Genomic DNA, 27,777 nt, shown 5'->3' on the forward strand with positions numbered 1-27,777 from the left:
GAAAATGTATTTAGTCCACCTAACTTGAACATCAGAGCTTAGGAACACAGTGCACTGTAGAGTTATGGTTGCATAACTGAGAGATGTGGCTCACTGGCACTACCCAGTATGATACTGCATATTCTTGGTGTGGAAAAAACCAGAATTCAAAATTAAGAAAAAAAAATCAGTATCAAATTCTGCTTTCATCAATTACAACATAACATACTTATTAGCTCTGACCCATCATTGGGAGCTGGTATATGGTTTCCGGATCTTTACCATGCTATTTAAACCAATATTTTAATATATACAATAACAATGCATAACAACAACAAGAAAGCCCAAAACAGAATACAACTTTTATATTACTGAACTTTATGTACAAAATCATTTGATTTCAAATAAACATTTAATGTAAAAACAAATGTTCTTTTAAACTGAATTTTTTTTACATCTACTGTACCATTCAAATGCTTTTATCATCTTACATGATTTCTTCAAAATCTGTTATCAAGGGTACATATAGAAAAGCATTTTTTTTATAAATAGAAACAAAGGGATTTTTTTCAGCTTTTATTATAAGATGACATAAAAAGTTTACTCAACAGAAGTAATTTCATTACTATTTGGGGGAGGGAAAGACCAACTTTTTGTGCAAACAATGCTAGCCTTCTTTTAAGCATTAAGAGCATAACTGCTTAAGAAATGACATAAGCAATAATTCTACACCTACATCTCCCCTAAAATAATCTATTTTTTTTTTTTTTACATATGTGCACAGCTTTAGCAAATTAAAGCCCGAGAGAAATGCTCGAGATCGCTATCCAAAGGCAAAAATCAGTTTGCTGGAACTCGTCACTTGGAGAGCTTACCAATCAAGGAGTCTGTAATGAAAGCTGCAGTTTCCCTCTTTCCTATTTTTTTAAACACAAAAATCAATGACTAAGAACTTAATACTGGATGACAAATCACATCCACACTATTTGTTAAATAGTCTCACAGTTAAACACATCTTAAAGACCAATCAAACCAGTATTTACATTTTATAAATTTCTGAAGACACCATTAGAAAGCTTATATATCCCTTCATTAAACAAAATAGGGAACTGCATCTGATGGTGGTGGAATGAAATTAAAAAATTAAAAAAACCTGTATTTACAGCAGCATTGATCCTTTATAAATAAAGAATATGAAAATGCAATATCTTTAAGGATAATAAAAAATTGAGGTGATGTTACTCAACCACAGTGCTTGGAGTTGGAATAAAAACCTATTGGTGCTTATTAATGTGCCAGTAGTGAAACCACTTTCTGTTGGAAAAAATCCAACTGCAAATATGTGCGTAAAACACACAACACAGGGCAAAATTGCTCAAAACAATTCAAGTCAGTTTATCTGTACTGGATATTCTAATTATGAAATACATTACAAAGACATCCTTGCAAAGAAAAAAAAAGCACAACAGTTTCTGGTTCGTCTGTATAGAACATTTCCCCCACCCCTAAAAGTGGCATCTTAAAAACCTCTAACTTGTTCTTCCCAGGTTTAACAATCCTAATGAAAAGATATGAACAGCTGAATTTTCCATGTGATTACCTAATCAGAAGAAAAAAAAAACAAACAGTAAAATGTTCAAGTTTAAGAAATGTACTGGGTGAGCAATACACTAAAATTATCCACATGAAAACAAATGGTCAGTAACCTTATAAATCAACATGACATTTCACTGTCAACAATGTGAACAATTAACATTGTCTCAAACAGGCATTAGATGAAGAAGTGCTATTTTAAAATTGTAAAATGAATTTGTGTAAAATGTCTTACACTGTAATTTTTTGATTCAAATATAAATGATTTCAAAACCAAGGATCGAAGTTTGATTGTAAATGGTAATGCAACATAATTTCACAAAAATCTTCAATTTCTAAAAAGGGAATCACATTCCAATTTTCCCTCCCCAAGAAAATTTCTCACAATTACAAAATAGAAAACTAGTCACAAATGCAAAAAGCATTATAATTTAAATATGAAATAATTTCTAGATTTAATATTTTTCATAAGACAACTGTTGCAGTTAAAAATACTTTCTCTGAAGTATTGCTTTTCATGCTCAAACTAGAAAACGTTTTAATGACATCAATTAAACCGACATATATGTAATGCTGCATAATGGAATGAAATAGGACCCTGATACAAATATCCTTGTTGAAATCATTTACTTCACCTAACAGTGCCTGTTTGGAACCTATGATTTTTTTTTTTTTAACAAAACCGTAACTCTTCCTAGAGGCTGAATTCCCTAGAATGCAATTTCAAATTTCAGTGTTTGTCCATAAAGTGGGGTTAGGTTTTCTTTTCAGAGTTTTTGTTTTTTGCTCTGTTTTGAAACCCCTGAGACACCATCTGTTTCCAAAGCTTTCTCTTTTGAGTTAATTTCACTAAATCCATTTGCTGTCCCATTTTGTTCTTCAGTTATTTCTTCATTTGTAGGGGAAGCAGTTTCTCCTTTTTCTAATTTCTGCTGCATTTCACGGAGCTTGGTAACAGCTTTATCTATTGACATTATGCTAATAAGATTAAAGTCATGCATGCTGACTAGATGAAGCATGAAGTTTCGACACAAATTCTTCTTAATTATTTTCTGTCCATAATTTTCTACAAACAGCATACAGGCGTGATTCATTTGATTGTCAGCAATAAACCTATGTAAATAAAGCAAAACATTAATAGTGATAAAAAGCATTTTCATTAACTATAATAGTGATAACCATTATAGAACAGTAAGGTTATACCCAAATCCAGTAAATAGTAATTTCACAAGCAGTGAAACTGAGATACAATCTCCTGAATGAGCTAACCAATTGAGAATTTTTTTTTTTTTGACAGGCAGAGTGGACAGTGAGAGAGAGAGACAGAGAGAAAGGTCTTCCTTTGCCGTTGGTTCACCCTCCAATGGCCGCCGCGGCCGGCTCATCGCGCTGATCCGAAGCCAGGAGCCAGGTGCTTCTCCTGGTCTCCCATGTGGGTGCAGGGCCCAAGCACTTGGGCCACAGCAGAGAGCTGGCCTGGAAGAGGGGCAACCGGGACAGAATCCAGTGCCCCGACCAGGACTAGAACCCGGTGTGCTGGTGCCGCAGGCAGAGGATTAGCCTATTGAGCTGTGGTGCCGGCCGAGAAATTTTTTTAAAAGTTTTAATATAACCAAAATTAAACAGGCATCATTATAATAACAGATGTCATTTCTGTTTTTCCTTATGCAATCACACACAGTGGTACTAAGAATATGAAGTATTTTTTTTTGCCAGCACCACTTCCGTTATACAAACTAACAATACTTTTGTAATTTTATTCCTTGATCTTGACCTAATTTCTTATTACAGAAGCAGTGCTTCTCTACATTTTCAGTTCGTGGTAAATCTTTAAAAAAAAATAAGGTATCACAAAAAGTCATGTTAAGTGTGGCTGTGTTGGTAGTAAGGTGCTTATATGATTAATAACATTTAAGAACTAAATGAAATCATATAGAACAGTAACTACTGAAATCATATAGAATAATATCCACTGAAACTGAGCCCAGCATGGAGACTGTAATACCTATCTGTATTGCACAAAACAAAATTAGTGGGTTCAGTGCTGAGGCTTAGGGGGTAACACCTCCATCTGTAGCGCTACCATCCCATATGGGCGCTGGTTCGAGTCCCAGCTGCTCGACTTCAGATCCAGCTCTCTGCTATGGCCTGGGAAAGTAGCAGAAGGTCCAAATCCTTGAGCCCCTGCACCTGCATGGGAGACCAGGAACAAGCTCCTGGCTTCAGACTGGTTCAGCTCCAGCTGTTTCGGCCATTGCGGGGAGTGAACCAGCAGATGGAAGAGTCTCTCTCTGCCTCTTTGTAACTCTGCCTTTCAAATAAATAAATCTTTTTTAAAAAATCAGTTTAGGGGCCGGCGCTGTGGCTTAACAGGCTAATTCTCTGCCTTGCGGCGCTGGCACACCGGGTTCTAGTCCCGGTTGGGGCGCCAGATTCTGTCCCGGTTGCCCCTCTTCCAGGCCAGCTCTCTGCTATGGCCCGGGAAGGCAGTGGAGGATGGCCCAAGTGCTTGGGCCCTGCACCTGCATGGGAGGCCAGGAGAAGCACCTGGCTCCTGGCTTCGGATCAGCGCAATGCGCTGGCCACAGCGACCATTGGAGGGTGAACCAACGGCAAAGGAAAACCTTTCTCTCGGTCTCTCTCTCTCTCTCTCACTATCCATTCTGCCTGTCCAAAAAAAAAAAAAAAAAAGAAAAGAAAAGAAAAGAAAAAATAAATCTTAAAAAAAAAAAAAATCAGTTTACCCCCAATGATCTGCTACTTTACAATGCTACCAGACAAAGAACCCTGATAGTTGTTACACTAACCAATTTGGATGAAGGCACTGAAACAGAACTAATTAATTAATTAACTAAAACTATTTTGACACTAGTTTGTCAGGACAAAAAGTAAAACAGACTTAACTCGGCCTTTCACATACATATTTTATTGATAACAGTTTTAATGACTAGAACAGGAGCCAGGCAAACTTTCTGTAAAAAGCCAGAGAGTAAATGCTTTAGGCTTTGTAAGCACTTAGTGATTTGATGTCTCTTCCAAAAGTATAAAAATCGGTAGCCTAAAAATTAAAAAATAAATAAATAAATTTTTTTTTTTTGGGCCAGCACCAGCCATGTTTACAAGGTAATATACTCAAACACTTGAACTAGAACTTAGGCTCTTCACCACTCAAGAGTAAGGAAATCCTTTCTTTGGCCAGACTACTCCTATTAACCCTATAAACACCAAGAATTCCCCTTAATTTTCTCCTTTGATCTTGACACACTTTTTTTCTTTTCTTTTCTTTTTTTTTTTTTTTTAAAACAGAAGCAGTTATTTATTTCACTCAACTATAAGTAAAAAATCTTGGACATTTGTGCTGTAGAGGAAAGCCTTAAATGAGAATCTAATAAAGGGGGTAGAGAAGAAAAATGTCTAACAGGTAAAAAGTTCACACAGGGGAAGAAGACAGATATGTGAGGAAAAAAATAGCTGGGAACATATTATAACCAAAATAATCCAAAGCAATGAGAACTAAGAACTGTTCTATATTTACCTCTCTGAAATGGAAACAAAGAAATTTTTAAAAGCCACATTTTATCTGAATGATTAAGTTTATTATTAAAATTGTAGTAAACTGTGATATATAATATTCAGCATTTCCAGGCTTGTAGCACATAGCATATTATTTTTATATTACTTGGCAATAAAAGCAATAAAAACTGGGTCACTTTAAAAAAAAAAGACCAAACAATTCTAGAAATTGTTCTGCCTGTAAAATCACAATATATAGTTAAATTCAATTCAACTAATGGTAACAGAAATTTTTTTTCATGTAAATAATGAAAGCCAAGGCTCTTTAAACACTTGCTGTTAAAGGGCTAAGAGCTAGCACTTCCCTTGTATGTTCTCTGAACATCACCGTTTGTCTTTATACAATTCAAATACATAGAGCTAGTATAACATTTTGGACACATAACAAAAGTAGTCAAATTTTAAGCGAGACCCTAATGAGCAGATTTATAGAATGTGAAAGAGTAGAGCCAGCATTGTGGCACAGCAGGTTAAGCTGCTACCTGCAATGCTGCCATCCCACATGGACACCAATTTGAATCCTGGCTGCTCCACTTCCCATCTAGAGCCCTGTTAATGCATTTGGGGAGTAAACCAGCAGATGCAAGACCACTCTCTCATCTCTCCTTGTGGCTCTGCCTTTCAAATTAATCAACCAATCTTTAATAGAATGTGAAGCAACAAAAACAGAATGATGGAATATTCAACTTAGAAATACCCTACCCATGCTTCATGACATGGAGATTCCATAGCTTCATCACTTCTTTTTCTCCTTCATTAACATCAGAAAACTCTTCAATTTGCTAAAAAATAATAATAAAAAAGAAACTATTAAAGGAAGAGTAAATTGGTATTTCTAAAAAAAAAAAAAAAAAAAAAAAAAGGAGGGGGATGTCAAACATAAGATGTTTTAAACTGAAAATGGCAAAGTGGCAACATTTTGTAAAATCAAGTTGTATTTAAGTAGTAATTTAGAAAAGAAAATAACTTATGAAAAAATAGTCACCTATGAATATAGAAAAGTACCCAAGATAAATTCATATGAAGGGGCCAGCGCTGTCGTAGCAGGTTAAAGCTCTGGCCTGCAGCGCCGGCATCCCATATGGGTGTCCATTTGGGTCCCGGCTACTCCATTTCCAATCTAGCTCCCAGCTAATGTGCTTGGGAAAATAGTGGAGGATAGCTCAAGTCTGGGCCCCTACACCAGTGGAGGAGACCCCCCAGGAAGCTCCTGGTTCCTGGCTTTGGATCGAGCCCAGCAGTTGTGGCCATTTGGGGAGTGAACCAGCAGATGCAAAACCTTTCTCTCTGTTCTTTCTGTCTCTACCTCTCTCAGTAACTCTGTCTTTCCAATAAGAAGAAAATCTGTATTTCCTTTATTTTGTAATTTTTTTAAGACACTTACAAAAATTTTCTCCTGGATTTCTTCATTTAGAAAAGTAACTTTTCAATCAAAATTCATTTAATCATAAAATATCATGATCACTGCTGATAATTTTAATAACAAAGATAATAATTACTGTAATGGTTTTTTCTCTTAGCCATTCAGGATCTTTTTCGTCTTCACTATCTACTTCCATTTCTTGTGGACGGAGAGGTAAGCAGGTGTCACTATGAAAATATAGACGATTATGGCCACTACTATATGTTCGCTGCTGTTCAACTTCTCCATCTTCAGATTCAAGAAATTCAGACATGCTTGCTTTTGTTCGCTTTGGCCTAATGAAAAGAAATAAATATTGATGTAATATGGCATCGACATTTATACCACCTAATTACATGACTAGGAGTTGAGATCTGAAAATTTACAATATTACTATTTTACAAAACAGCACAACACTATAAATCTTTTTTTTAAAAAGAATTTTTTTTTTTTTTTTTGACAGGCAGAGTGGACAGTGAGAGAGAGAAAGACAGAGAGAAAGGTCTTCCTTTTTGCCGTTGGTTCACCCTCCAATGGCCGCTGCGGCCGGCTCATCGCGCTGATCCGAAGCCAGGAGCCAGGTGCTTCTCCTGGTCTCCCATGCGGGTGCAGGGCCCAAGCACTTGGGCCATCCTCCACTGCCTTCCCGGGCCATAGCAGAGAGCTGGCCTGGAAGAGGGGCAACCGGGATAGAATCTGGGCCCCAACCGGGACTAGAACCCGGTGTGCCGGCGCCGCAAGGCGGAGGATTAGCCTGTTAAGCCACAGCGCTGGCCTTAAAAAGAATTTTTATCTTTCAAGGTATGAAATACCTAGCAGACGTACAAAATAAAAAAGAGAAAAGGAGTATAGGACTCATTAAGATAAAATATGCATATAAAATATTTTCTGTCAAAATTTGGGGCTGTAACATATATAAATTCAAAAAGTTGAGAGACAAGCCCTGTGGCATAGTAATAAGTTAAGCCTCCTCCTATGGCACGAGCATCCTATTTGGGCCCTGGTTCAAGTCCTGGCTGATCTACTTTGGATACAACTACCTGATAATGATCTGGGAAAGCAGTAGAGGATGACCCAAGTTCTTAGGCCACTGAATCCATGTGGGAAATCCAGAGACGCTCCTGGCTTTGGTCTAGCCCAGCCCTGGCCATTGTGGACACTGGAGGAATGAACCAGTGGATGGAAGATGTCTCTTTCTCTTTCAGATAAAGCATCAGTCTTAGTACTACCTAACAGGATACTATCATATGGGTAAGCAACACGGAGAGAGTGCCTTATATTTCACACTACCCACGTAGAGTATATCTCTCACTTGCAGGTTCCTATATAGGTATGCACACAGAAACTTACACTTAAGGAACTTTTTAATACCACTAACCACTGCAGTAGTAGTGACATTGACAGTTAAAACTCAGGGGAAAAGTTCAAAGGAGGAATTGAAAAAACTCTAACAAACAGTAGTATACTATTCCAAGACATATCTAATGTTGAAATAATGATTTCCATCTAACTAGTGGATTCCTCTGGCTCCCCCTATTCCTCTTTCATTGACAGAAGTCAGAGAATAAACTTTTATCATATGATCTTTTTACTTACCTGCACACAAGAATGTGTGTGATTGGTGTTCTCTTTACTGGTCCATTTCGACTAAAAGCAAATCCAGGTTGGCGATGAATATCCTGAGGATTTCCTGCATAGGAGCCATCATAACACTCATTGATAGAAACATCTATCCTAGCACCTTTTGGATGATACTGTAAAAAAAAAAAAAAAGCAAAGTGTTTAGGAAAATATTGTCTTACTCTAAATACCTTTCCCTTCAAGTTAACTAAATAAAAAAGTATTTGTGGGTTCTTTTTAAAAATACTTATTTCAGGGCTGGCTCTGTGGCATAGTGGATAAAGCCGCTGCCTGTAGTGCCTGCATCCCATATTGGCGCCGGTTTGAATCCCAGCTGCTCCACTTCCAATCCAGCTCTCTGCTGTGGCCTGGGAAAGCAGCAGAAGATGGCCCAAGTGTTTGGGCCCCTGCACCCATGTGGGAGACCTGAAAGAAGCTCCTGGCTTCAGATCAGCACGCGGCCATATGGGGAGTGAACCAGTGGATGGAAAACCTCTCTCTCTCTGCCTCTGCCCCCACCCCTTCTCTCTCTGTGTAACTCCAACTTTCAAATAAATAAATCTTTTTTTTTTTTTTTGACAGGCAGAGTGGACAGTAGAGGGAGACAGAGAGAAAGGTCTTCCTTTTTGCAGTTGGTTCACCCTTCAATGGCCGCTGCGGCAGGCGCACCGCGCTGATCCAATGGCAGGAGCCAGGTGCTTCTCCTGGTCTCCCATGGGGTGCAGGGCCCAAGCACTTGGGCCATCCTCCACTACACTCCCTGGCCACAGCAGAGAGCTGGCCTGGAAGAGGGGCAACCGGGACAGGATCGGTGCCCCGACCGGGACTAGAACCCAGTGTGCCGGCGCCGCAAGGCAGAGGATTAGCCTACTGAGCCGCGGCGCCGGCCTCAAATAAATAAATCTTAAAAAATACTTATTTCAAAGGCAGAGTTACAGAGAGAGAGAGAGAGACAGAGAAAGGAGACAGGAAGATCTTCCATTCACTGGTTCACTCCCCAAGTAGCTGCAGCGGCCAGGCTGAAGCCAAAGAGCCAGGAGCTTCTTCCATGTGGGTGCAGGGACCCAAGGACTTGAGCCCTCTTCCTCTGCATTCCCAGGTACAACATCAGGGAGATGGATCAGAAGTGGAGCAGCTGGCCTTGAATCAACACCTATAAGGGATGCTAATGCTACAGGCCATGGGTTTAACTCGCTGCACCACACCTCTGGACCCTGAGTTCCTAACATATTTTTTTCAAAATTTATTTGAGAGGCTGAGCATTGGTGGGAAAAGGGGTAGGATATCTTCCATCTATCTGTTGGTTCACTTTCCTTTATTTGAAAGGTAGTTACAGAGAGGGAGAGAGAGGAAGGGAGAGAGAGAGAAAGAGAGAAAGAAGTCTTCCATCCATTAGTTTACTGCCCAAATGGCTGCAACGGCTGAAGCTGGGCTAATCCGAAGCAAGGAGCCTGCAGTGTCTTCCAGGTCTCCCATGTGGGTGCAGGAGCCCAAGGACATGGGCCATCTTCCACTTCTTTCCCGGGCCATAGCAGATAGCTGGATCAAAGTGGAACAACTAGAGCTCAACAGCACTGCAGGCAGTGCCTTTACCACTATGCCACAGTGCCAGCCCCTGGTTTACTTTCCTAATGGCACAACAACCAGGGCTGGACCAGACTGAAATCAGGAGCCAGGAACTCCAACAGGTCTCCCATACTGGGGGAGGGGCCCAAACTGAGCCATTATCCACTGCCTTACCTGGCACATTAGTAGGAAACTGGACTAGGAACAGTCAGGACTCGAACCAGCACTCTGATACAGAATCAATTACAAGCAATGGCTTAACGTGCTGTGCCACAATGACTGTCCAGGTTCTTAATGCTTTGGAACTAAAGCCAGGAACATCAGCTTGGTGAACAGGAACTTGTAAGATATGAACCGAAAAAGATGTGTTAAAATCCTGCCTCTGGCGGCCAGTGTTGTGGGCACAGCAGGTTAAGCCACTGTCTGCGATGCCAACATTCCATATGAATATCAGTTCAAGTCCCAGCTGCTCCACTTCTGACCCAGCTCCCTGCTAATGCACCTGGGAAGGCAGCGGAAAATGGCCCAAGTGTTTAAGTCCTTGCGACTCATGGATGGAGTTCTAGGCTCTTGTGGCATTTGGGGAATGAACCAGCAGAGAGAAAATCTCCTGTCTCTCTAGGAGTAAGTAAATAAATCTTGGAAAAAAAAAAAAAATTCTGATTCCTCAGAGACAGCAAGTGATGGCTCTGGTACAGGGGTCCCTGCCATGAATGGAGATAAAGGATGGAGCTCCTGGCTCTTGGCTTTGAACCTGCCCAGCTCTAGTTGTTGCAAGCATTTGGAGTGTGAACCAGAGGACAGAAGATCTCTGTTTCTCATTTTTAGACATTCTACCATTCAAAGAAATAAAAATTAACTTAAAAAGTAAAAGAAAAAAAGAAATCAACTCTGGCTCTGAGGTAAGTGTTTGATCTAATAGTTAAGACACCAGCATCCCATATTGTAGTGCTTGGGTTTGATATCCACCTGTGGTTCCTAACTGTGGCTTCCTGCTACTGTATACCCAAGGAGGCAGCAGTGAGGCCCAAATAACTGAATTCCTGCCACCTGTGTGGGAGACCTGGATTAGGTTTACAGCTTCCACCAAGCCCTGGCTGCTACAGGAATTTGGGAAATAAACCAGCAGAAGGGAGCCCTCTCTCTCCCTCTGCCTATCAAAAAACTCACTCCCAAAATTTGACTGCCATCTACTGGCTTGGAACCACTGAACAAATTACTTCTTACCTGAACAGTTTTTATTCCAAATATATATAACCCTGAATCATGCACAGTAATTGTGCTTATAGCAATGCAATTAATGCAGAGATTTTCATATTTTTACACAAAGTACGAAACTGACAAATCAGGATGTCTCATATTTAATGTACATTAGTGATAAGGAGAAATGAAAATTTACTTACAACATAGTTGAAGATAAACCTGCTATGGCAGAGTTTTAGATGCTTGAGTAAACTATATAGTTTGCGGCAATTCAGAGTGCACCAAGGGCAATGTAGGTCATCCCTTGCTTCTGTCTGTTGTCTTGTGTTATTGTTATAAAGGAACTAAAAAACAAACACAAAACCAACAAATCCACACCTTATACATCTTTAAAAATAGCTAAGACAATTTAAGAAGAAAATCAAAATAGAGCCTCCCCAAAATTTCAGATCTAACATACAAAACATGAGTACTTAAAAAAGAAGGCTCAGCTCAGCTATGCTTACCTGATAAAATATTCTCAATTTCTGTCGGTTTTCATTTGAAGTATCTTTTTCTTTTCTCGTTTGTAGATCTGTAGTCAATGACTCTTTAACAGCTGAAAATAGTTTTATATTTAATGAGACAACTTGCTACTAAAAACTAAAATGTCTCCACCAAAATTATTAAACATTAAGTCTCACAGAATTCTACTTGTGATCTTTAACATAATTTGTGTTCTCATTCTCAACTGATGATCACAGGAAAAAGCCTCTAATCAGCACCCCTATCAAATGTTAAGGTCTTTATTGGAAAGACTCATTTCTTCCTTTCAAAATCCCCTCCTACTCTCTAAACCATCATAAATACAAGTCTGAGTAATTTTATGTCTCAGTATACTTGTTTTAGACACTATGAGGTCAGAATGTACCTGTGTCAGTATTTGTATTCTTAGTGCCCAGCAGGAAGCAAGCATTCACGAAATGCTTGTTTATCAAATATTAAATTAAAAAAAAAGTGTATTAAATTCTTTCAAAATTCCAATGATAAATCATTAATTATTCTGATTTACTTCCTTTCAGACATAAGGAAAGAATTGTATTTGTTCTTCCTGACATAACAATCCCTATATATATACACATACACACACACACACACAAACTTTTGTATAAAGCTTTTTTTCTTGGTTGCCTGGTTGCATTGCAACTCTTACTTGTTTCACTGGCTTCAGAGTGTTTTGCAAAGGGCCTACACTGTAATTTATTTTCCCTGGATAGACCATTTCTTGTATCTTTTTAACCTATTACAGTGACCTACACGTGAGAAGTCAATGTCAAAGACATTGTAAACCTTGTGCCTTCTTTAAAAAGGCATATAAAAACACACGGATGCTCTCAGGTCAAAAACTTTCTATTATGCAGATAAAAAATGTCAGCACATTGCAACTTCAGAGTTAACTCAACAGAGAGCTAACTCCATCTATACTTTTTTTTCTCTTAAAAATGGACTGCACTGGCCGGTGCTGTGGCTCAATAGGCTAATCCTCCACCTGTGGCGCCGGCACACCGGGTTCTAGTCCCAGTCAGGGCACCGGATTCTGTCCCGGCTGCCCCTCTTCCAGGCCAGCTCTCTGCTATGGCCCGGGAGTGCAGTGGAGGATGGCCCAAGTGCTTGGGCCCTGCACCCCATGGGAGACCAGGAGAAGCACCTGGCTCTTGCCTTCAGATCAGTGCGGTGCGCCGGCCACAGTGCACCAGCCACGGTGGCCATTGGAGGGTGAACCAACGGCAAAGGAAGACTTTTCTCTCTCTCTCTCTGTCCACTCTGCCTGTCAAAAAAAAAAAAAAAAAAAAAAAAGCACTGCAGGGGGAGCCGGCACTGTGGTGCAGCAGGTTAAAGCCCTGGCCTGAAGCGTCAGCAGCCCATATGGGCGCCAGTTCTAGTCCCAGTGCTCCTCCTTTTCTTTTCTTTTCTTGTTCTTTTTTTAAAAACTTGTTTTATTTATTTGAAAGACAGAGTTAGAGAGAGAGAGAGAGTCGTCTTCCATCCACTGGTTCACTCCCCAGATGGCCTCAATGGCTGAAGTTGCGCCGATCTGAAGCTAGGAGCTTCTTCTGGATCTCCCATGTGGGTGTAGGGGCCCAAGGACTTGAGCCATCTTCTACTGCTTTCCCAGGATACAGCAGAGAGCTGGATCGGAAGAGGAGCAGCCAGGACTCAAACTGGCGCCCATATGGGATGGCTGTGCTTCGGGACAAGGCTTCAACCAATGCGCCACAGCGCCGGGCCCAGGGAGTGAACCAACAGATGGAAGACCTCTCTCTTTGCAACTCTTTCAAATAAATAAAATAAATCCGGAAAAAAAAAAAAAAGTCAGCGCTGCGGCTCACTAGGCTAATCCTCCACCTTGTGTCGCCAGCACACCGGGTTCTAGTCCCAGTCGGGGCACCGGATTCTATCCCGGTTGCCCCTCTTCCAGGCCAGCTCTCTGCTGTGGCCAGGGAGTGTAGTGGAGGATGGCCCAAGTGCTTGGGTCCTGCACCCCATGGGAGACCAGGAGAAGCACCTGGCTCCTGCCATTGGATCAGCGCGGTGTGCCAGTCGCAGCGCGCCAACGGCGGCGGCCATTGGAGGGTGAACCAACGGCAAAGGAAGACCTTTCTCTCTGTCTCTCTCACTGTCCACTCTGCCTGTCAAAAAAAAAAAAAAAAGAAAAAAAAAAAAAAAAGGACTGCAGGACAGACATTTGTCCTAGTGGCTAAAATGCTGGTGGAAACCCCTATATCCCATATCAGAGTGTGTGCATTCAATGCCTAGTCTCACTCCTGACTCTAATTTCCTACTGATGTAGACTCTGGGAGGCAGCTTGTGATGATTCAGGTAACTGGGCTCCTGCCACCAACATGGGAAGACCTGGACTGGGTTGGCTACTCCCACTTTTGGTTCCAGCTGGGATACTGCAGGCATTTAGGGGTGAGCAAGTGGATGAGAGATTCTCTTTATCTATCAAATACATAAATATTTTTAAAATGTACTGCAAATTTTAGCCTGCTAAAATCCAGGTTTTTATTGTTTTTAATTAATTTGAAAGGTAGAGTAATAGGAAGGGAAGAACAGCAAGAGACATCTTCCATCTGGTGGTTCACTGCCCAAATACTTGTAATCACCAGGTCTATGCCAGGCTGAAGCTGAACCAGGTCTCCTATAATGCTCACAGGGACCCAAGCACTTGAGTCATCACCTGCTGTCTATCAGGGTTTGTATCAGAAGGAAGCTGAAATCACAAGTAGATGTGGGACTTGAATCCAGTCTCTCATATGAGGCATCTCAACCTGTGTCTTTTTAAAAAAATTGTATTTATTTTTATTTGACAGATATAGTTAGACAGTGAAAGAGAGACAGAGAGAAAGGTCTTCCTTCCGTTGGCTTACCCCCCAAATGGCCACTACGGCCGGAGCTACGCTGATCCGAAGCCAGGAGCCAGGTCTCCCATGCGGGTGCAGGGGCCCAAGCACTTGGGCCATCCTCCACTGCCATTCCGGGCCACAGCAGAGAGCTGGACTGGAAGAGGAGCAATTGGGACTAGAACCCGGCGCCCATATGGGATGCTGGTGCCCCAGGCGGAGGATTAACCAAGTGAGCCACGGCGCTGGCCCCACTGTGTCTTTTTTTTAAAAAAGATTTATTTACTTGAAAGTCAGAGTTACACAGAAAGAGGAGAGGCAGAGAGGTCTTCCATCTGCTGGTCCACTCCACAATTGGCCACAATGGTTGGAGCCTCCTCTGGATCTCCCAGGCGGGTGCAGGGGCCCAAGGACTTGGGCCATCCTCCACTGCTTTCCCAGGCCATAGCAGAGAGCTGGATCAGAAGTGGAACAGCCGGGACTCAAACCAGCACCCATATGGGATGCTGGCACTGCAGGCAACGGCTTCACCTGCTCTGCCAGAGCCCCGGCCCTCCAATCTGTGTCTTAACTAGCAGGCCAAACATTAACTCCTGGAAATCATTATCTTAGTAGCAATGTTCTCTTACCAATAGTTTGAGCAGGTTTAACTGAACCAGGCTTATTTTCTTGGTGGAGACTCTCTGAATTTCTTGTAGCAAGAGGCTTAGCAATAGGAGCCGTAGATTTATCATTGGTCTCTCCTGTCCAACGAAGAGTAAACTGCAATGTAGGTCCCTGAGAAAATGTTTCAAATGGAGGCAGCCTCTAAAAAAATAAAATCAAGAAAAAGTGAGAAGGAATCACAGGAATAACAAGTCAGTGTGATCTCATTTAAATCCATACATTTTACTTAGAAATCAAATGCTGACAGAGATGACTGGCAAATACACTTATTGAGCAGTAGACACTGTAGAGCTGGAAAGCACACACAGTCCATCTCCAAGACGTAACCACTTACCAGTAACAGCTGACTTGTTGCCATGAGGAAATATGGATCCAGCACAGCCAGATTTTCAGATTTCTCTAGCTAAGAAACCCAGGCTTTCACAGGAAAGCATCCCATTTTTTATGTTGATATCCAATTCTAGAAAATCTTTAAAACAAAGCAGAACAAAACTGTGGTACCACAGCCTGTCTCTGCTGTGAAGTGTTCAAGTCCTTTCTTTTTGTAAATTGAAAAGTTCTAGCATATACTCGTTTTCCTTGATTTCTCCCAGCCTCACTGTCAAAGACAGTCCTAGTTTCCTCTTCAATTATGGTACACTGAGCTATCTTGGCTCTCTTCTTCCACCTCAAACCACTCATTAGACAACTTGTCTGCTTTCTTCCTAGCTAACTTTTAGCGATCTGCACCAATTTGTTACTCATCCTCAAGGATTTACCTATTTAGGCTGATGATCCCAAATTGGTTCTCCATGCTTTTCTTTGTATTTGAGCTCCAAACTCAAATCTCCAATTGCCCTTTGGACATTGTTGTTTGATAATACATTGTCACCTTGAACTAAATTATGTTTAGAAGTGAATTCACTATATTTTCCTTAAAATAAGCTTTACAAGGACAAGTTTGGTGTAGCACTTAAGATGCTATTTCAGATCTCCACATCACATATCAGAGTGCCTTGTTTGAGTTTTGGTTTTGCTTCCAATTACAGGTTACTGCTGGAAGATGTCTTTCTGTCTCTGCCCTTCAAGCAAATAAAAATTGAAAATTAATTAAATGAACTCCCTTCCAGGTACGAATATTTTTGTTCCTGGCATTATCATTCTACTAGTGACTCTAAAAATTTTGGAGTTATAGTTAACTCCTATACTATCATTTCTCTTATGTAATTACCAAAACCTTTTTGAAATGCCTATCATTTTCATCTTCAGTGATAACAAGAAAAATCTTAGTATAGATTCAGACTTAGTATATATTCATACTTCCTTAATACTACAATATCTCGGCTATTCTCACTGCTTTCAATTTTTACTTCCCAATCTAGATACAGAGGATCAAATAATCTGGTCTACCTTCATACTATTCTTTTACAAAAACTTTCAATGGGCTCCTATTTTACTTTCATGCAAGTCCAAAGTTCTATATCTTTAGTACAAATAATCCTGTAACTTTAAGGATGGGCATTTGGCACAGTGGTTAAGATGCCACTTGGGACACCCACATCTCACACCAGAGTGCATAGATTTGAATCCCGGCTCCACTTCAGATTCTAACGCTTGGATTTCTGCCACTTAGTTGAGAGACCCAGTCTTAATGTTGTGGTTGTTTGGGGAATGAACCAGAAAAATGGAGGGTCTCTCTATGCCTTAAAAAAAAAAAAAAAAAACAGGGATGGCACTGGGGAATCAGCGCGATGTGCCGGCCGCAGCGGCCATTGGAGGGTGAACCAACGGCAAAAAGGAAGACCTTTCTCTCTGTCTCTCTCTCACTATCCATTCTGCCTGTCAAAAAATAAATTAATTAAAAAAAAAAAAAAATCCCACCTGCAATGCCAGCATCCCAAATGGGTGCCAGTTTGGGTCCTGGATGCTACACTTATGATCCAGCTCTCTGCTGATGGCCTGGGAAAAGCAGTGGAAGATGGCCAAAATACTTGCACCCCTGTACCTACATGGGAGACCCAGATGAAGCTCCTGACTTTGGCCTGGCTTATCCCTGGCTGTTGTGGCTATTTAGGGGGTGAACCAATGGATGGAAGTCCTCTATCTCTCTCCCTCCTCTCCTCTGCCTCTCTTTCTCCTTGTAACTCTGCCTTTCATTCTTTTTTTTTTTTTTTTTTTTTTTGACAGGCAGAGTGGACAGTAAGAGAGAGAGAGAGAGAAAGGTCTTCCTTTTTGCCGTTGGTTCATCCTCCAATGGCCGCCGCGGTTGGCGCGCTGCGGCCGGCGCACCGCACTGATCCAATGGCAGGAGCCAAGTGCTTCTCCTGGTCTCCCATGGGGTACAGGACCCAAGCACTTGGGCCATCCTCCACTACACTCCCTGGCCACAGCAGAGAGCTGGCCTGGAAGAGGGGCAACCGGGACAGGATCGGTGCCCCGACCAGGACTAGAACCCGGTGTGCTGGCACCGCAAGGTGGAGGATTAGCCTACTGAGCCGCGGCGCCGGCCTGCCTTTCAAATAAATAAAATACATCTTTTAAAAAACCCTATAAATTTGATGAGAATGAGGTAAATGTATAATATAAACTGGTTTTGACATAGTAAGTCTCTAGGAATTTATCTTATCAAAAGACTTTCTTTCTTTCTTTTCTTTTTTTGACAGGCAGAGTGGATAGTGAGAGAGAGAGAGACAGAGAGAAAGGTCTTTCTTTTTTTTTTTTTTTTTTGCCGTTGGTTCACCCTCCAATGGCCACTGTGGCCGGCGCAGATCCGAAGCCAGGAGCCAGGTGCTTTTCCTGGTCTCCCATGCGGGTGCAGGGCCCAAGGACTTGGGCCATCCTCCACTGCCTTCCAGGGCCATAGCAGAGAGCTGGCCTGGAAGGGAGACAACCGGGACAGAATCCGGCGCCCCGACCAGGACTAGAACCCGGTGTGCCGGTGCCGCAAGGCAGAGGATTAGCCTATTGAGCCACGGCGCTGGCCATCAAAAAACTTTCATTGCAAAAGAAGGTTCAGATACAAACATATTCACTGTAATTTTTGCAAATGTCAAAAACATTCAGTATCCTAATTACACATCAAACCAGCACCTGCTGAGAAATTATAAATCACTTGCTTAAGAGAATACAATAGTTATTTTATTTTATTTTTTTATTTTTGACAGGCAGAGTGGACAGTGAGAGAAAGAGAGAGAGACAGAGAGAAAGGTCTTCCTTTTCCGTTGGTTCAACCCCCCATGGCCGCTGCGGCCGGCGCACCGTGCTGATCCGAAGCCAGGAGCCAGGTGCTTCTCCTGGTCTCCCATGCGGGTGCAGGGCCCAAGCACTTGGGCCATCCTCTACTGCACTCCTGGGCCACAGCAGAGAGCTGGACGGAAAGAGGAGCAACCGGGACAGAATCCGGCGCCCCAACCGGGACTAGAACCCGGTGTGCCAGCGCCGCAAGGTGGAGGATTAGCCTATTGAGCCGCAGCACTGGCTAATACAATAGTTTTTAAAAAGAAATCCATCTGTATGCTGTGACTTAAATAAGTCAATTTAAAAATGCTGCCTACAGGCCGGCGCCGCGGCTCACTAGGCTAATCCTCCGCCTTGCGGCGCCGGCACACCAGGTTCTAGTCCCGGTCGGGGCACCGATCCTGTCCCGGTTGCCCCTCTTCCAGGCCAGCTCTCTGCTGTTGGCAGGGAGTGCAGTGGAGGATGGCCAAGTGCTTGGGCCCTGCACCCCATGGGAGACCAGGAGAAGCACCTGGCTCCTGCCATCGGATCAGCGCGGTGCGCCAGCCGCAGCGCACTACCGCGGCGGCCATTGGAGGGTGAACCAACGGCAAAAGGAAGACCTTTCTCTCTGTCTCTCTCTCACTATCCACTCTGCCTGTCAAAAAAAAAAAAAAAAAAAAATGCTGCCTACAATTGTGTTAGAAAAAATTACACATATACCGTTATCTTCTCATGAACAAACTTATCAGACTTAAATAAATTTAAAAATAAAAGATTATAAAGATAACGAAGAGCTGTAGAAAACTCAAATGCTTTAGGTATGTATCAAGAAATAAAATTATTTGAAATCCTATCACCTGGAGTTAACCACTGTCATTAATTTCAGAAAAAAAATGAGGATTATATATACTATTATGTAAATATATGTAAAATTAAATACCATGGAAATCTTGTCAAATGTCATTCATTTCAATGTCTACCTTTTAGATTTAAATTGTTTCCAATTTTTTACTGTTTAAAAAAATGTCCAGAAGACCTATTACATGACTTTTCAGTTACTTAACTTGTAACAGAAATGTAGAATTCTAATAGTTATTTTAATTTTATACTTATTGCCAATCTGCCTTCCTCAAAGACTACACTTTTTTTAAGATTGATTTATTTATCTGAAAGGCAGAGAGGCAGAGGCAGACGTAGAGCGAAGTCTTCCATCCACTAGATCACTCCCCAAATGGCCACAACAACCAGAGCTATGCCGATCTGAAGCCAGGAGCCAGGAGCCTCCTCCAGGTCTCCCATGGGAATGCAGGGGCCCATAGCAGAGAGCTGGATTGGAAGTGGGACAGCCGAGACTCAAACCAGTGCCCACATGAAATGCCGGCACTGCAGGTGGTGGCTCTACATGCTATGCCACAGTACCAGCCTTCATACTTATTCTTAAAAAGTATTATTTGAAATTATGTCTCCTCACATCCCTAAATACTAGATGTTATCAACCTTTGCCAAACTATTAGTCAAAATTAACATCTTGGGGATGGCAATGTGGCATAGTGGGTAAAGCCACTGCCCATGATGCTGGCTGCTCCACTTCTCATCTAGCTCCCTGCTAATGCACCCAGGGAAAGCAGGGGAGGATGGCCCAGTATCTAGGCTTCTCTTCCTATGTGGAAGACCCGGAGGAGGATCCTGGCTCCTGGTTGTGATTGGCTGAGCAATGGCTGTTCTAGCAATTTGGGAATGAACCAACAGATGGAGGATCAATCTCTCACTCTCTCTCTCTCCATCCCACTCTCTGTGTCTTTTAAATAAATAAATCTTAAATGTTCATCTATTATTTGTGTGTCTCTAAACACTAATGAAGCTATTATTTAAAAGCACAAATATAGGGGCTGGTGTTGTGGCGTAGTGGGTTGAGCTGCTGCCTGCAACACCAGCATTCCACATGGGCACTGATTGGAGTACTGCCTGCTCTATTTCTGATTCAGCTCCTTGCTAATGCGGCTGGGAAAAGCGCCTGCACCCATGTGGGAGACTGATGTAGCTCCTGGCTCCTGGCTTTAGCCTGGCAAAACCTCAACTGTTGCGGCCATTTGGGGAGTAAACCAGCAGATGGAAGATTTCTCTCTGAAATTCTGACTTTCAAATAAATAAATTTTAAAATATGTATATAAAATTTTCAAAGAATTGCCTGATCATCTTTTATCCATTTTTCTTATTAGAGTGTTATCATTTTCTTATTGACTTAAACTCATATTATGTGTTCATAATATTAACATTTTGTGTAACAAGTATATTCCCGAAGTCCATCATTTCTGTTTTCCTCTTTACATGTTTGAAGTACAGAAATAATTACATTCAGTCAGCTATTTTAAGCATTCTGGCTTTTGTATCACCCTTGGAGGGGTCTTTCTCACTGCAGGATTGTGTTAACATTCCCCTAGATTTTTTTTTCTGAAGTTAAGGAATGCTAATTTTACATTTATGTTTACAAGCCTTCTGGAATTTATTATGCACAAATTTATTTCCAGAGGGTTAGAGATCTAATTATTTATCTTTCCCATACAGAATTAACTATCATCTTTATCATACACTAATTTCCAAACACACATTTCAGGACTACCCATCAGTGATTTGTATGTTTATAGTCACAGTTTATGCTGTTAACTTTATTATGTTTATGACATATTCAAATATATAGTAGGTAAAGGTTCTCAGAATGTTTCTAAAAATTTCCTTGGTATTATATATTTTCAGATTAACTCGAAACAAATTTTAAGACTTAAAAAAGCTTTTACAGATTTTACTTATGATGGTACACTGATCTAATATATTTAGAAATAAGTGACACTGTCCTATTTTGAGTCTGCCTATCCAAGAAATGTAGGTGTACCCCCTTTTCTAAAGTCATTTAGAAGTTACTTTAGTGCTGGCGCCGCAGCTCAATAGGCTAATCCTCTGCCTTGCGGCGCTGGCACACCGGGTTCTAGTCCCAGTCGGGGTGCTGGATTCTGTCCCGGTTGCCCCTCTTCCAGGCCAGCTCTCTGCTGTGGCCAGGGAGTGCAGTGGAGGATGGCCCAAGTGCTTGGGCCCTGCACCCCATGGGAGACCAGGAGAAGCACCTGGCTCCTGCCATCAGAACAGCGTGGTGCGCTGGCCATGGCGGCCATTGGAGGGTAAACCAACGGCAAAAGGAAGACCTTTGTCTCTCTCTCTCTCTCTCTCTCTCACTGTCCACTTTGCCTGTCCAAAACAACAACAACAAAAAGTTACTTTAAATATGCTTTATCTAAATTATGCAGATTTCTTGAGAAATTTGTTACTAGTCATCTCTTACCTGTTGTTACCATTAATGATTTAAAATAGTAGTTAACATTTATTATCTCATTTAATCTGTCAATTCCATCCCTTACCTTACAAATGAGAAAACTGAGATACAAGTAAGTACTTTGCGAAATGCCACACAGCTAGGAACAGATATTTGAATCAGGCAGTCTGGCTTTAAGAACAATGCCTTCTATTAAATACTATAAATAATTTTACTTGTGTTTTTCTAAGTTCCAAAAATGAAGGACTCTTTACTTTAAACATGAATTTGCATTTGGGAAAGAAGACATCAGTCAAAAATGGGAGTTCAGAACTATAATGTGCTCAAACTTCTAAGTAGTCCATACCTTCCCATCAAGAATAGTTTCCCATGTTGCTCTTTTCTTGCTTATTGGACATTCTTCCATTTCCTGCATGGCTACTTCATATTCCCCATCTAAAAGCTGTAAGCGCCTGTTAGACAAACACATACACTTTTAAAGTAACCTATGTATTATTAAGTACACAATATTACATGTTTAGATTTATCTTAAAAAGCATTAAACCTACATCCAACAAGATTCCAAATGTATCTACACTCCAGTCCTAACAAAAGCAATTTTAGCTAGACAATTATTTCATTACTGTAGCTACTCAGATGTAAATTTAAACACTCAAAGTATAATATGCCTAAGATCTTAAAATCTCCCAAGTTTTAAATTTAAAGTACAAAATAGGTGTGCAGGCATCATACTCTGAAAAACCAGATAACAGTGTAAATAATACTTGCTTTAGGGAACCACTAAGAAGCACAACCATTATTTTTAAGTATTATAAATGTTTGAATTTGGAGCCGGCATTGTGGCATAGTGGATAAAGGCACCACCCACAGTGCCGGCATCCCATATGGGTGCCAGTTCGAGTCCTGGCTGCTCCACTTCCAATCCAGCTCTCTGCTATGGCTTGGGAAAGCAGTAAAAGATGGCCCAAGTGCTTGGGCCCCTGTACCCTCATGGGCAACCTGGGAGAATCTCCAGGCTCCTGCCTTTGGATCGGCCTAGCTCTGGCTGTTGTGGCCATTTAGAGAGTGAACCAGCAGATGGAAGACCTCTTTCTCTCTGCCTCTCTGTAATTCTGCCTTTCAAATAAATAAATAAATCTTTAACTATAGGATCTGGGGAGCACCTGGCACATATAGGCGATCAATAAATGAATCAATTAAATACAGTATTGCTTTATAATGTTTGAGCATTTATGTGTGTATACACATAGTTAACACATTTTTCTCCATACTTTTATTTATTTATTTATTTTGACAGGCAGAGTTAGAGAGAGAGAGAGACAGAGAGAAAAGTCTTCCTTTTTCCATCAGTTCACCCCCCAAGTGGCCGATACTACCAGCGTGTTGCGGCTGGCGCGCTGCACCGATCTCAGTGTGGCCCAGCCCTGGCTGTTGTGGTCATCTGGGGATTCAATCAGTAGATGGTAGAGCTCTTTCTCTCCTTCCCTAACTCTGAATTTCAACTAAACAAACAAATAAGTCTTCCAAAAAATAAACAAGACCAGCACTGGGGAACAGTGGGTTAAGCTACCATCTGGGATGTCAGCATCTGACATGGGCACTTTATGTCCTGGCTACTCCACTTCAAATCCGGCTCCCTGCTAATGGCCTGAGAAAGCAATGGAAGACAGCCCAAGTGCTTGGGCCCCCGCATCCATGTGGAAGACCCAGAAGAAAACTCCTGGCTCCTGGCTTCGGAACTGCCAAGTCCAGCTGTTCTGTCTGGGGGTGAACCAATGGACTGAAGACCTCTCTCTGTGTGTCTCCCTCTATCTGTAACTCTGCTTCTCAATTAAATAAATCTCTAAAATTATATTATCTGTTCACATTAATGATATGATATACTAAAAATGAATAGAAAACAATTTCATCATTTTTACTTTGGTAACAGTGTTCTTTTATTATCTAAAGTTTTGCTCATGTTTCTACTTTTTCTATACAGCTTTTGAATTTTTTCAAGATTTATTTACTTATTGAAAAGCAGAGTGAGAGAGGAGGTGGGAGGGAGCTATCTTCTATTCACTGGCTCACTCCCCTTATGTCTGTTATGGCCAAGGTTGGTCCAGGCAGAGGCCAGGAACTGCATCCCGATCTCCCATGTGGGAGGCAGAGGTTCAATGAGTTGGGCCACCTTCTGTGGTTTTCCCAAACACATTAGCAGAGAGCTAGATGGGGTGCAGAGCAGCCAGGAGTAAAATCAGATGGGATGCTGGCATTGCAATCAGTGGCTTAACCCACTGCAACCAACATCAGCCTTTGATTTAGAATTTTGGTTATTCTTTACAACTTTAACTTCTCTGTGATTTATAAAAATAAACTTTACATTTGAAACCCCTAAATTTTATAAATACTATTCCTCTACTAGGAGGTAGGACTCCTTAAAGAAACAACAATTCCAGAGCAGAGGTATATCTTGCTATTCAAGAAAATTAGAAGAAAAAAAAAAAACCACTATACCAAAACGAAAATAAGGAAGAAAAAGACACAACAGCTTGACTTTGGGACAATGTCAACAATAATGAGTAATATGAATAAATTAAAACAAGTTGAATGAAATTTATTAATCCAGTATTTTGGTAAAAAAAATAATAGAAATTAAGGCCAAGAATACTCTTTATAGAAAAATGCTAATGAACATTGAAGAAATGATAGAATATTACAGTGGGGAATTGGCAAAATAAAAAATGTATTTAAGGGGAAGGTGTTTGTCACAGCAGTTAAGACACTAGTTTGGATGCCCACATCCCATATGATTTGAGGTTCCACTTTTGATCCAGCTTTCTGATGTGCACCTCTGGAGGTAGCAGGTAATGGCTCAAGTAGATAGGTCCCTACCACCCACATGGGAGGCCAAGACTGAGTTCTGAGCTCTTGGCTTCTTCCTGGCCCAGTCCTTTCTGTGTGGTCATTTGGGGCATGAACCAGTGGATGAGAGAGCTGTCTCTCTGCCTTTCAAGTAAAGGAGAGGGAGAAGGAGGGAGAGAGGGAGAAGGAGGGAAAAGGAGGGAAAAGGAGGGAAAAGGAGGGGGGGGAGGGGGAGAGGAAGAGAGGGAGAGGGAGGTCTTCTATCCACTGGTTCACTTCCCAAGTGGCTGCAATAGCTGGAGCAGAGCCAATCTGAAGCCAGGAGCTTCTTCCGGGTCTTCCACATGGGTGCAGGGGCCCAAGCTTTTGGGCTATCTTCCACTGCTTTCCCAGAACATTAGCAGGGAGCTGGACTGGAAGTGGAGCAGCTGGGACTCTTGAACTGGTGTCAACATGGGGTCCTGGAGCCACAGACAGAGGCTTAACCTACTATACCACAGCACTGTTCCCCCCCCCCCACGGCCTTTTAAATAAAGGAAAATATATAATTTATTCAAGCAAGATTACCAATGCATGCTAAAACTACTGGGTAAAAGCCTATTGGAGAAAAAAGATAACCACAGAGGTTCATCTACTATCACCGAGATCACATGTTAATTAATGAAAGAGAAGGCTTAACAGGCTAATCCTGCACCTTGCGGCGCCGGCACACCGGGTTCTAGTTCCGGTTGGGGCGCCGGATTCTATCCCAGTTGCCCCTCTTCCAGGCCAGCTCTCTGCTATGGCCCGGGAAGGCAGTGGAGGATGGCCCAAGTGCTTGGGCCCTGCACCCCATGGGAGACCAGGAGAAGCACCTGGCTCCTGGCTTCGGATCAACGCAGTGCGCCGTCCATCGCGGCCATTGGAGGGTGAACCAATGGCAAAAAGGAAGACCTGTCTCTCTCTTTCTCTATCTACTCTGCCTGTCAAAAAAAAAAAAAAAAAAAAAAAGGAAAGGGAAAAAAGTATTGCTACAATGGAGAAATATGGTGACCACCCTTTAATCAATCAAACCTAGTAGCACCTTGTATTTGTGATGTGGTGGACAAAGAACACATCACTAAATAATTTCTATACTAAAAATAATTAACCTGAACCCAATAATGAGGAAATAAGCACCTGTCCAAAACTGAAATACACTCAATAAAACTTAGCTACAGAAGGTAGCTGGAGAACTATTCCCAAGCAAAGGAGACTATACAGAAATAATAACTATCTACAGAAGGGGAGGAAGTTATAAAGGACATTATGGGATCAGTTGGGGAGAGAACATTATCTATGTTGCAGCTTAATTTTCCCGAGTATGACCAGTGGTTATGAATGGAAATGTCCTCCTTAAGAGCTACATGCTGAACTTTCTTTAAACTTTTTTTTTTTTTTTTTGGACAGGCAGAGTTAGCAAGAGAGAGAGACAGAGAGAAAGGTCTTCCTTTTCCATTGGTTCACCCCACAAATGGTTGCCACAGCCGGTGCGCTGCGGCCAGGGCACTGCACCGATCCAGGTGCTTCTCCTGGTCTCCCATGCGGGTACAGGACCCAAGCACTTGGGCTATCCTCCACTGTACTCCTGGGCCACAGCAGAGAGCTGGACTGGAAGAGGAGCAACCGGGACAGAATCCGGCGCCCCAACCAGGACTAGAAATCGGGGTGCTGGCGCCACAGGTGGAGGCTTAGCCAAGTGAGCCACGGCGCCTGCCAAGGGATGTGGTAAACTTTCAAATGGTTCTGCACAAAAATAAAACATACACTCCCAAAAAGAACATGTGCTGCAAAATGTTAACACAGATGAGTTTAGGTGAAGAATGTGTGGGTACTAAATAGCTGTGTCAGATTCTTTTAACTATTCTATAAGTATGGAAATTTTCAAAATTAAAACTGGGGAAAATTGTTAGTCTTTTTCTTGGAATATTTTTCTCATTCAAATAAAAACAATATTTCTAAGAATTACATTATATCTGAGGTAGAAAAAATAAACTGAAAACACAATGTACCTGCAATAGCCTAAAACAGAACACTTAATGATACTGTTAAAAAAGTGTGTCTTATCTTAATTCCCTCCCCCACAGACAGGACATTAATGTTTCTGTTATCCATTTAAGTTCTTGATTCTTATTCAAATTTCTGACTTTTTGGTTTCCATTAGTAACATTAAATGGCAGTACATGATTTATACTAAGACAACATGTTAGCTAAAATCTGTCACCATTTCTACTTTGCTTTCCAATTAAAAGCCTTGCAATCCTTCTTTATATGTGACTAATAGATAAGTATATTAATACATCTGTCTAGTGCTTATGAAAAAATGAGGAATAGCCCATTTACTTTTCTTGACTCTTTATAACAATAAACTGTGTTAACTACTAGTAAGCAGCCTGGTATAAGAACTTAGAGCATGTTTTACTTTACCCTCCAATATTGTGAAAAGGAGTGCCGTCATTTAGGGAATGGACATTTGGTGAGGTTAAACTGCCACTTGCGATACCCATATCCCATACCAGAGCAGAGTGCTATCCCACATCTCTGGGTTCAAATCTCATCTCACATCTGCTTCCACTTCCATCTTCTTGTTAATGCAGACCCTAGGAGGCAGCAGGTAATGACTCAAGTACTTGGGCCTCTGCCACATCTATGGGATACCCAGATAGAGTTCTGAGCTCCTGGCTTTGGCTCAGCCCAGCAACAGCTATTGTGAGCATTTTGGTAGTGAACCAGCAGATGGAAGATCTCTGCTTTTCAGATACATAAATAAACTGTTTCCTTCCTAGAACTGGGGCTGAGATGCTGCATTTTCTTTCCTTTCCTTTTTTTTTTTTTTTTAAGATTTATTTTATTTATTTGAAAGACAGAGTTACAGAGACAGGAGACAAAGAGAGAGGTCTTCCATCTGCTGGTTCACTCCCCAGATGGCCACAACAGCTGGTGCTGCGCCAATCCGAAGCCAGGAGCCAGGCTCTTCTTCCAGGTCTCCCACGTGGGTACAGGGGCCCAAGGACTTGGGCCATCTTCCACTGCTTTCCCAGGCCACAGCAGAGAGCTGGATCGGAAGAGGAGCAGCCGGGACTAGAACCAGTGCCCATATGGGATGCCGGCACTTCAGGCCAGGGCCCTAACCCACTGTGCCACAGCGCCAGCCCCGAGATGCTGCACTTTCAAACAGAAACTTTGGAGGTGGTTTAAGTGCTGGCATTCTTTGTTAACCTGTGCTAAATGCACACACAGCCACATAAAGAAGATTTTAGATAATATTTTTCCTTAAATTACCTCCTACCAGAGACTTTAACTGTAAACAGTAACCACTTATTCTTATGTTTCTTCATAGCACTTACCACTAAGCAACATTAGTTGATATTTTTGGGGGGTAGTCTACATTCTACACTAGAAGTTAA

At 41.7% G+C, this 27,777-nt stretch overlaps 1 protein-coding gene across 3 annotated transcripts in view; it reads right to left on the bottom strand.

Moving 5' to 3' along the window:
• Positions 1-336: 336 nt before the first annotated feature.
• SUZ12 (SUZ12 polycomb repressive complex 2 subunit) overlaps positions 337-27,777 on the bottom strand; it is a 57,106-nt gene continuing 29,665 nt past the window's right edge. For all 3 annotated transcript variants that reach the window (XM_062216268.1, XM_062216266.1, XM_062216265.1), the window contains 8 exons: positions 21,855-21,960; positions 14,949-15,126; positions 11,443-11,534; positions 11,137-11,280; positions 8,144-8,301; positions 6,645-6,843; positions 5,848-5,927; positions 337-2,685 (listed from right to left, as the gene is read on the bottom strand). In XM_062216268.1, the coding sequence (XP_062072252.1) occupies positions 2,340-2,685; positions 5,848-5,927; positions 6,645-6,843; positions 8,144-8,301; positions 11,137-11,280; positions 11,443-11,534; positions 14,949-15,126; positions 21,855-21,960 (1,303 nt within the window). In that variant the 3' untranslated portion in view covers positions 337-2,339. The remainder of the gene's footprint in view (positions 2,686-5,847; positions 5,928-6,644; positions 6,844-8,143; positions 8,302-11,136; positions 11,281-11,442; positions 11,535-14,948; positions 15,127-21,854; positions 21,961-27,777) is intronic.

Source organism: Lepus europaeus, chromosome 18 (assembly GCF_033115175.1).
Source record: "Lepus europaeus isolate LE1 chromosome 18, mLepTim1.pri, whole genome shotgun sequence".
Lineage (NCBI taxonomy): Eukaryota > Metazoa > Chordata > Mammalia > Lagomorpha > Leporidae > Lepus > Lepus europaeus.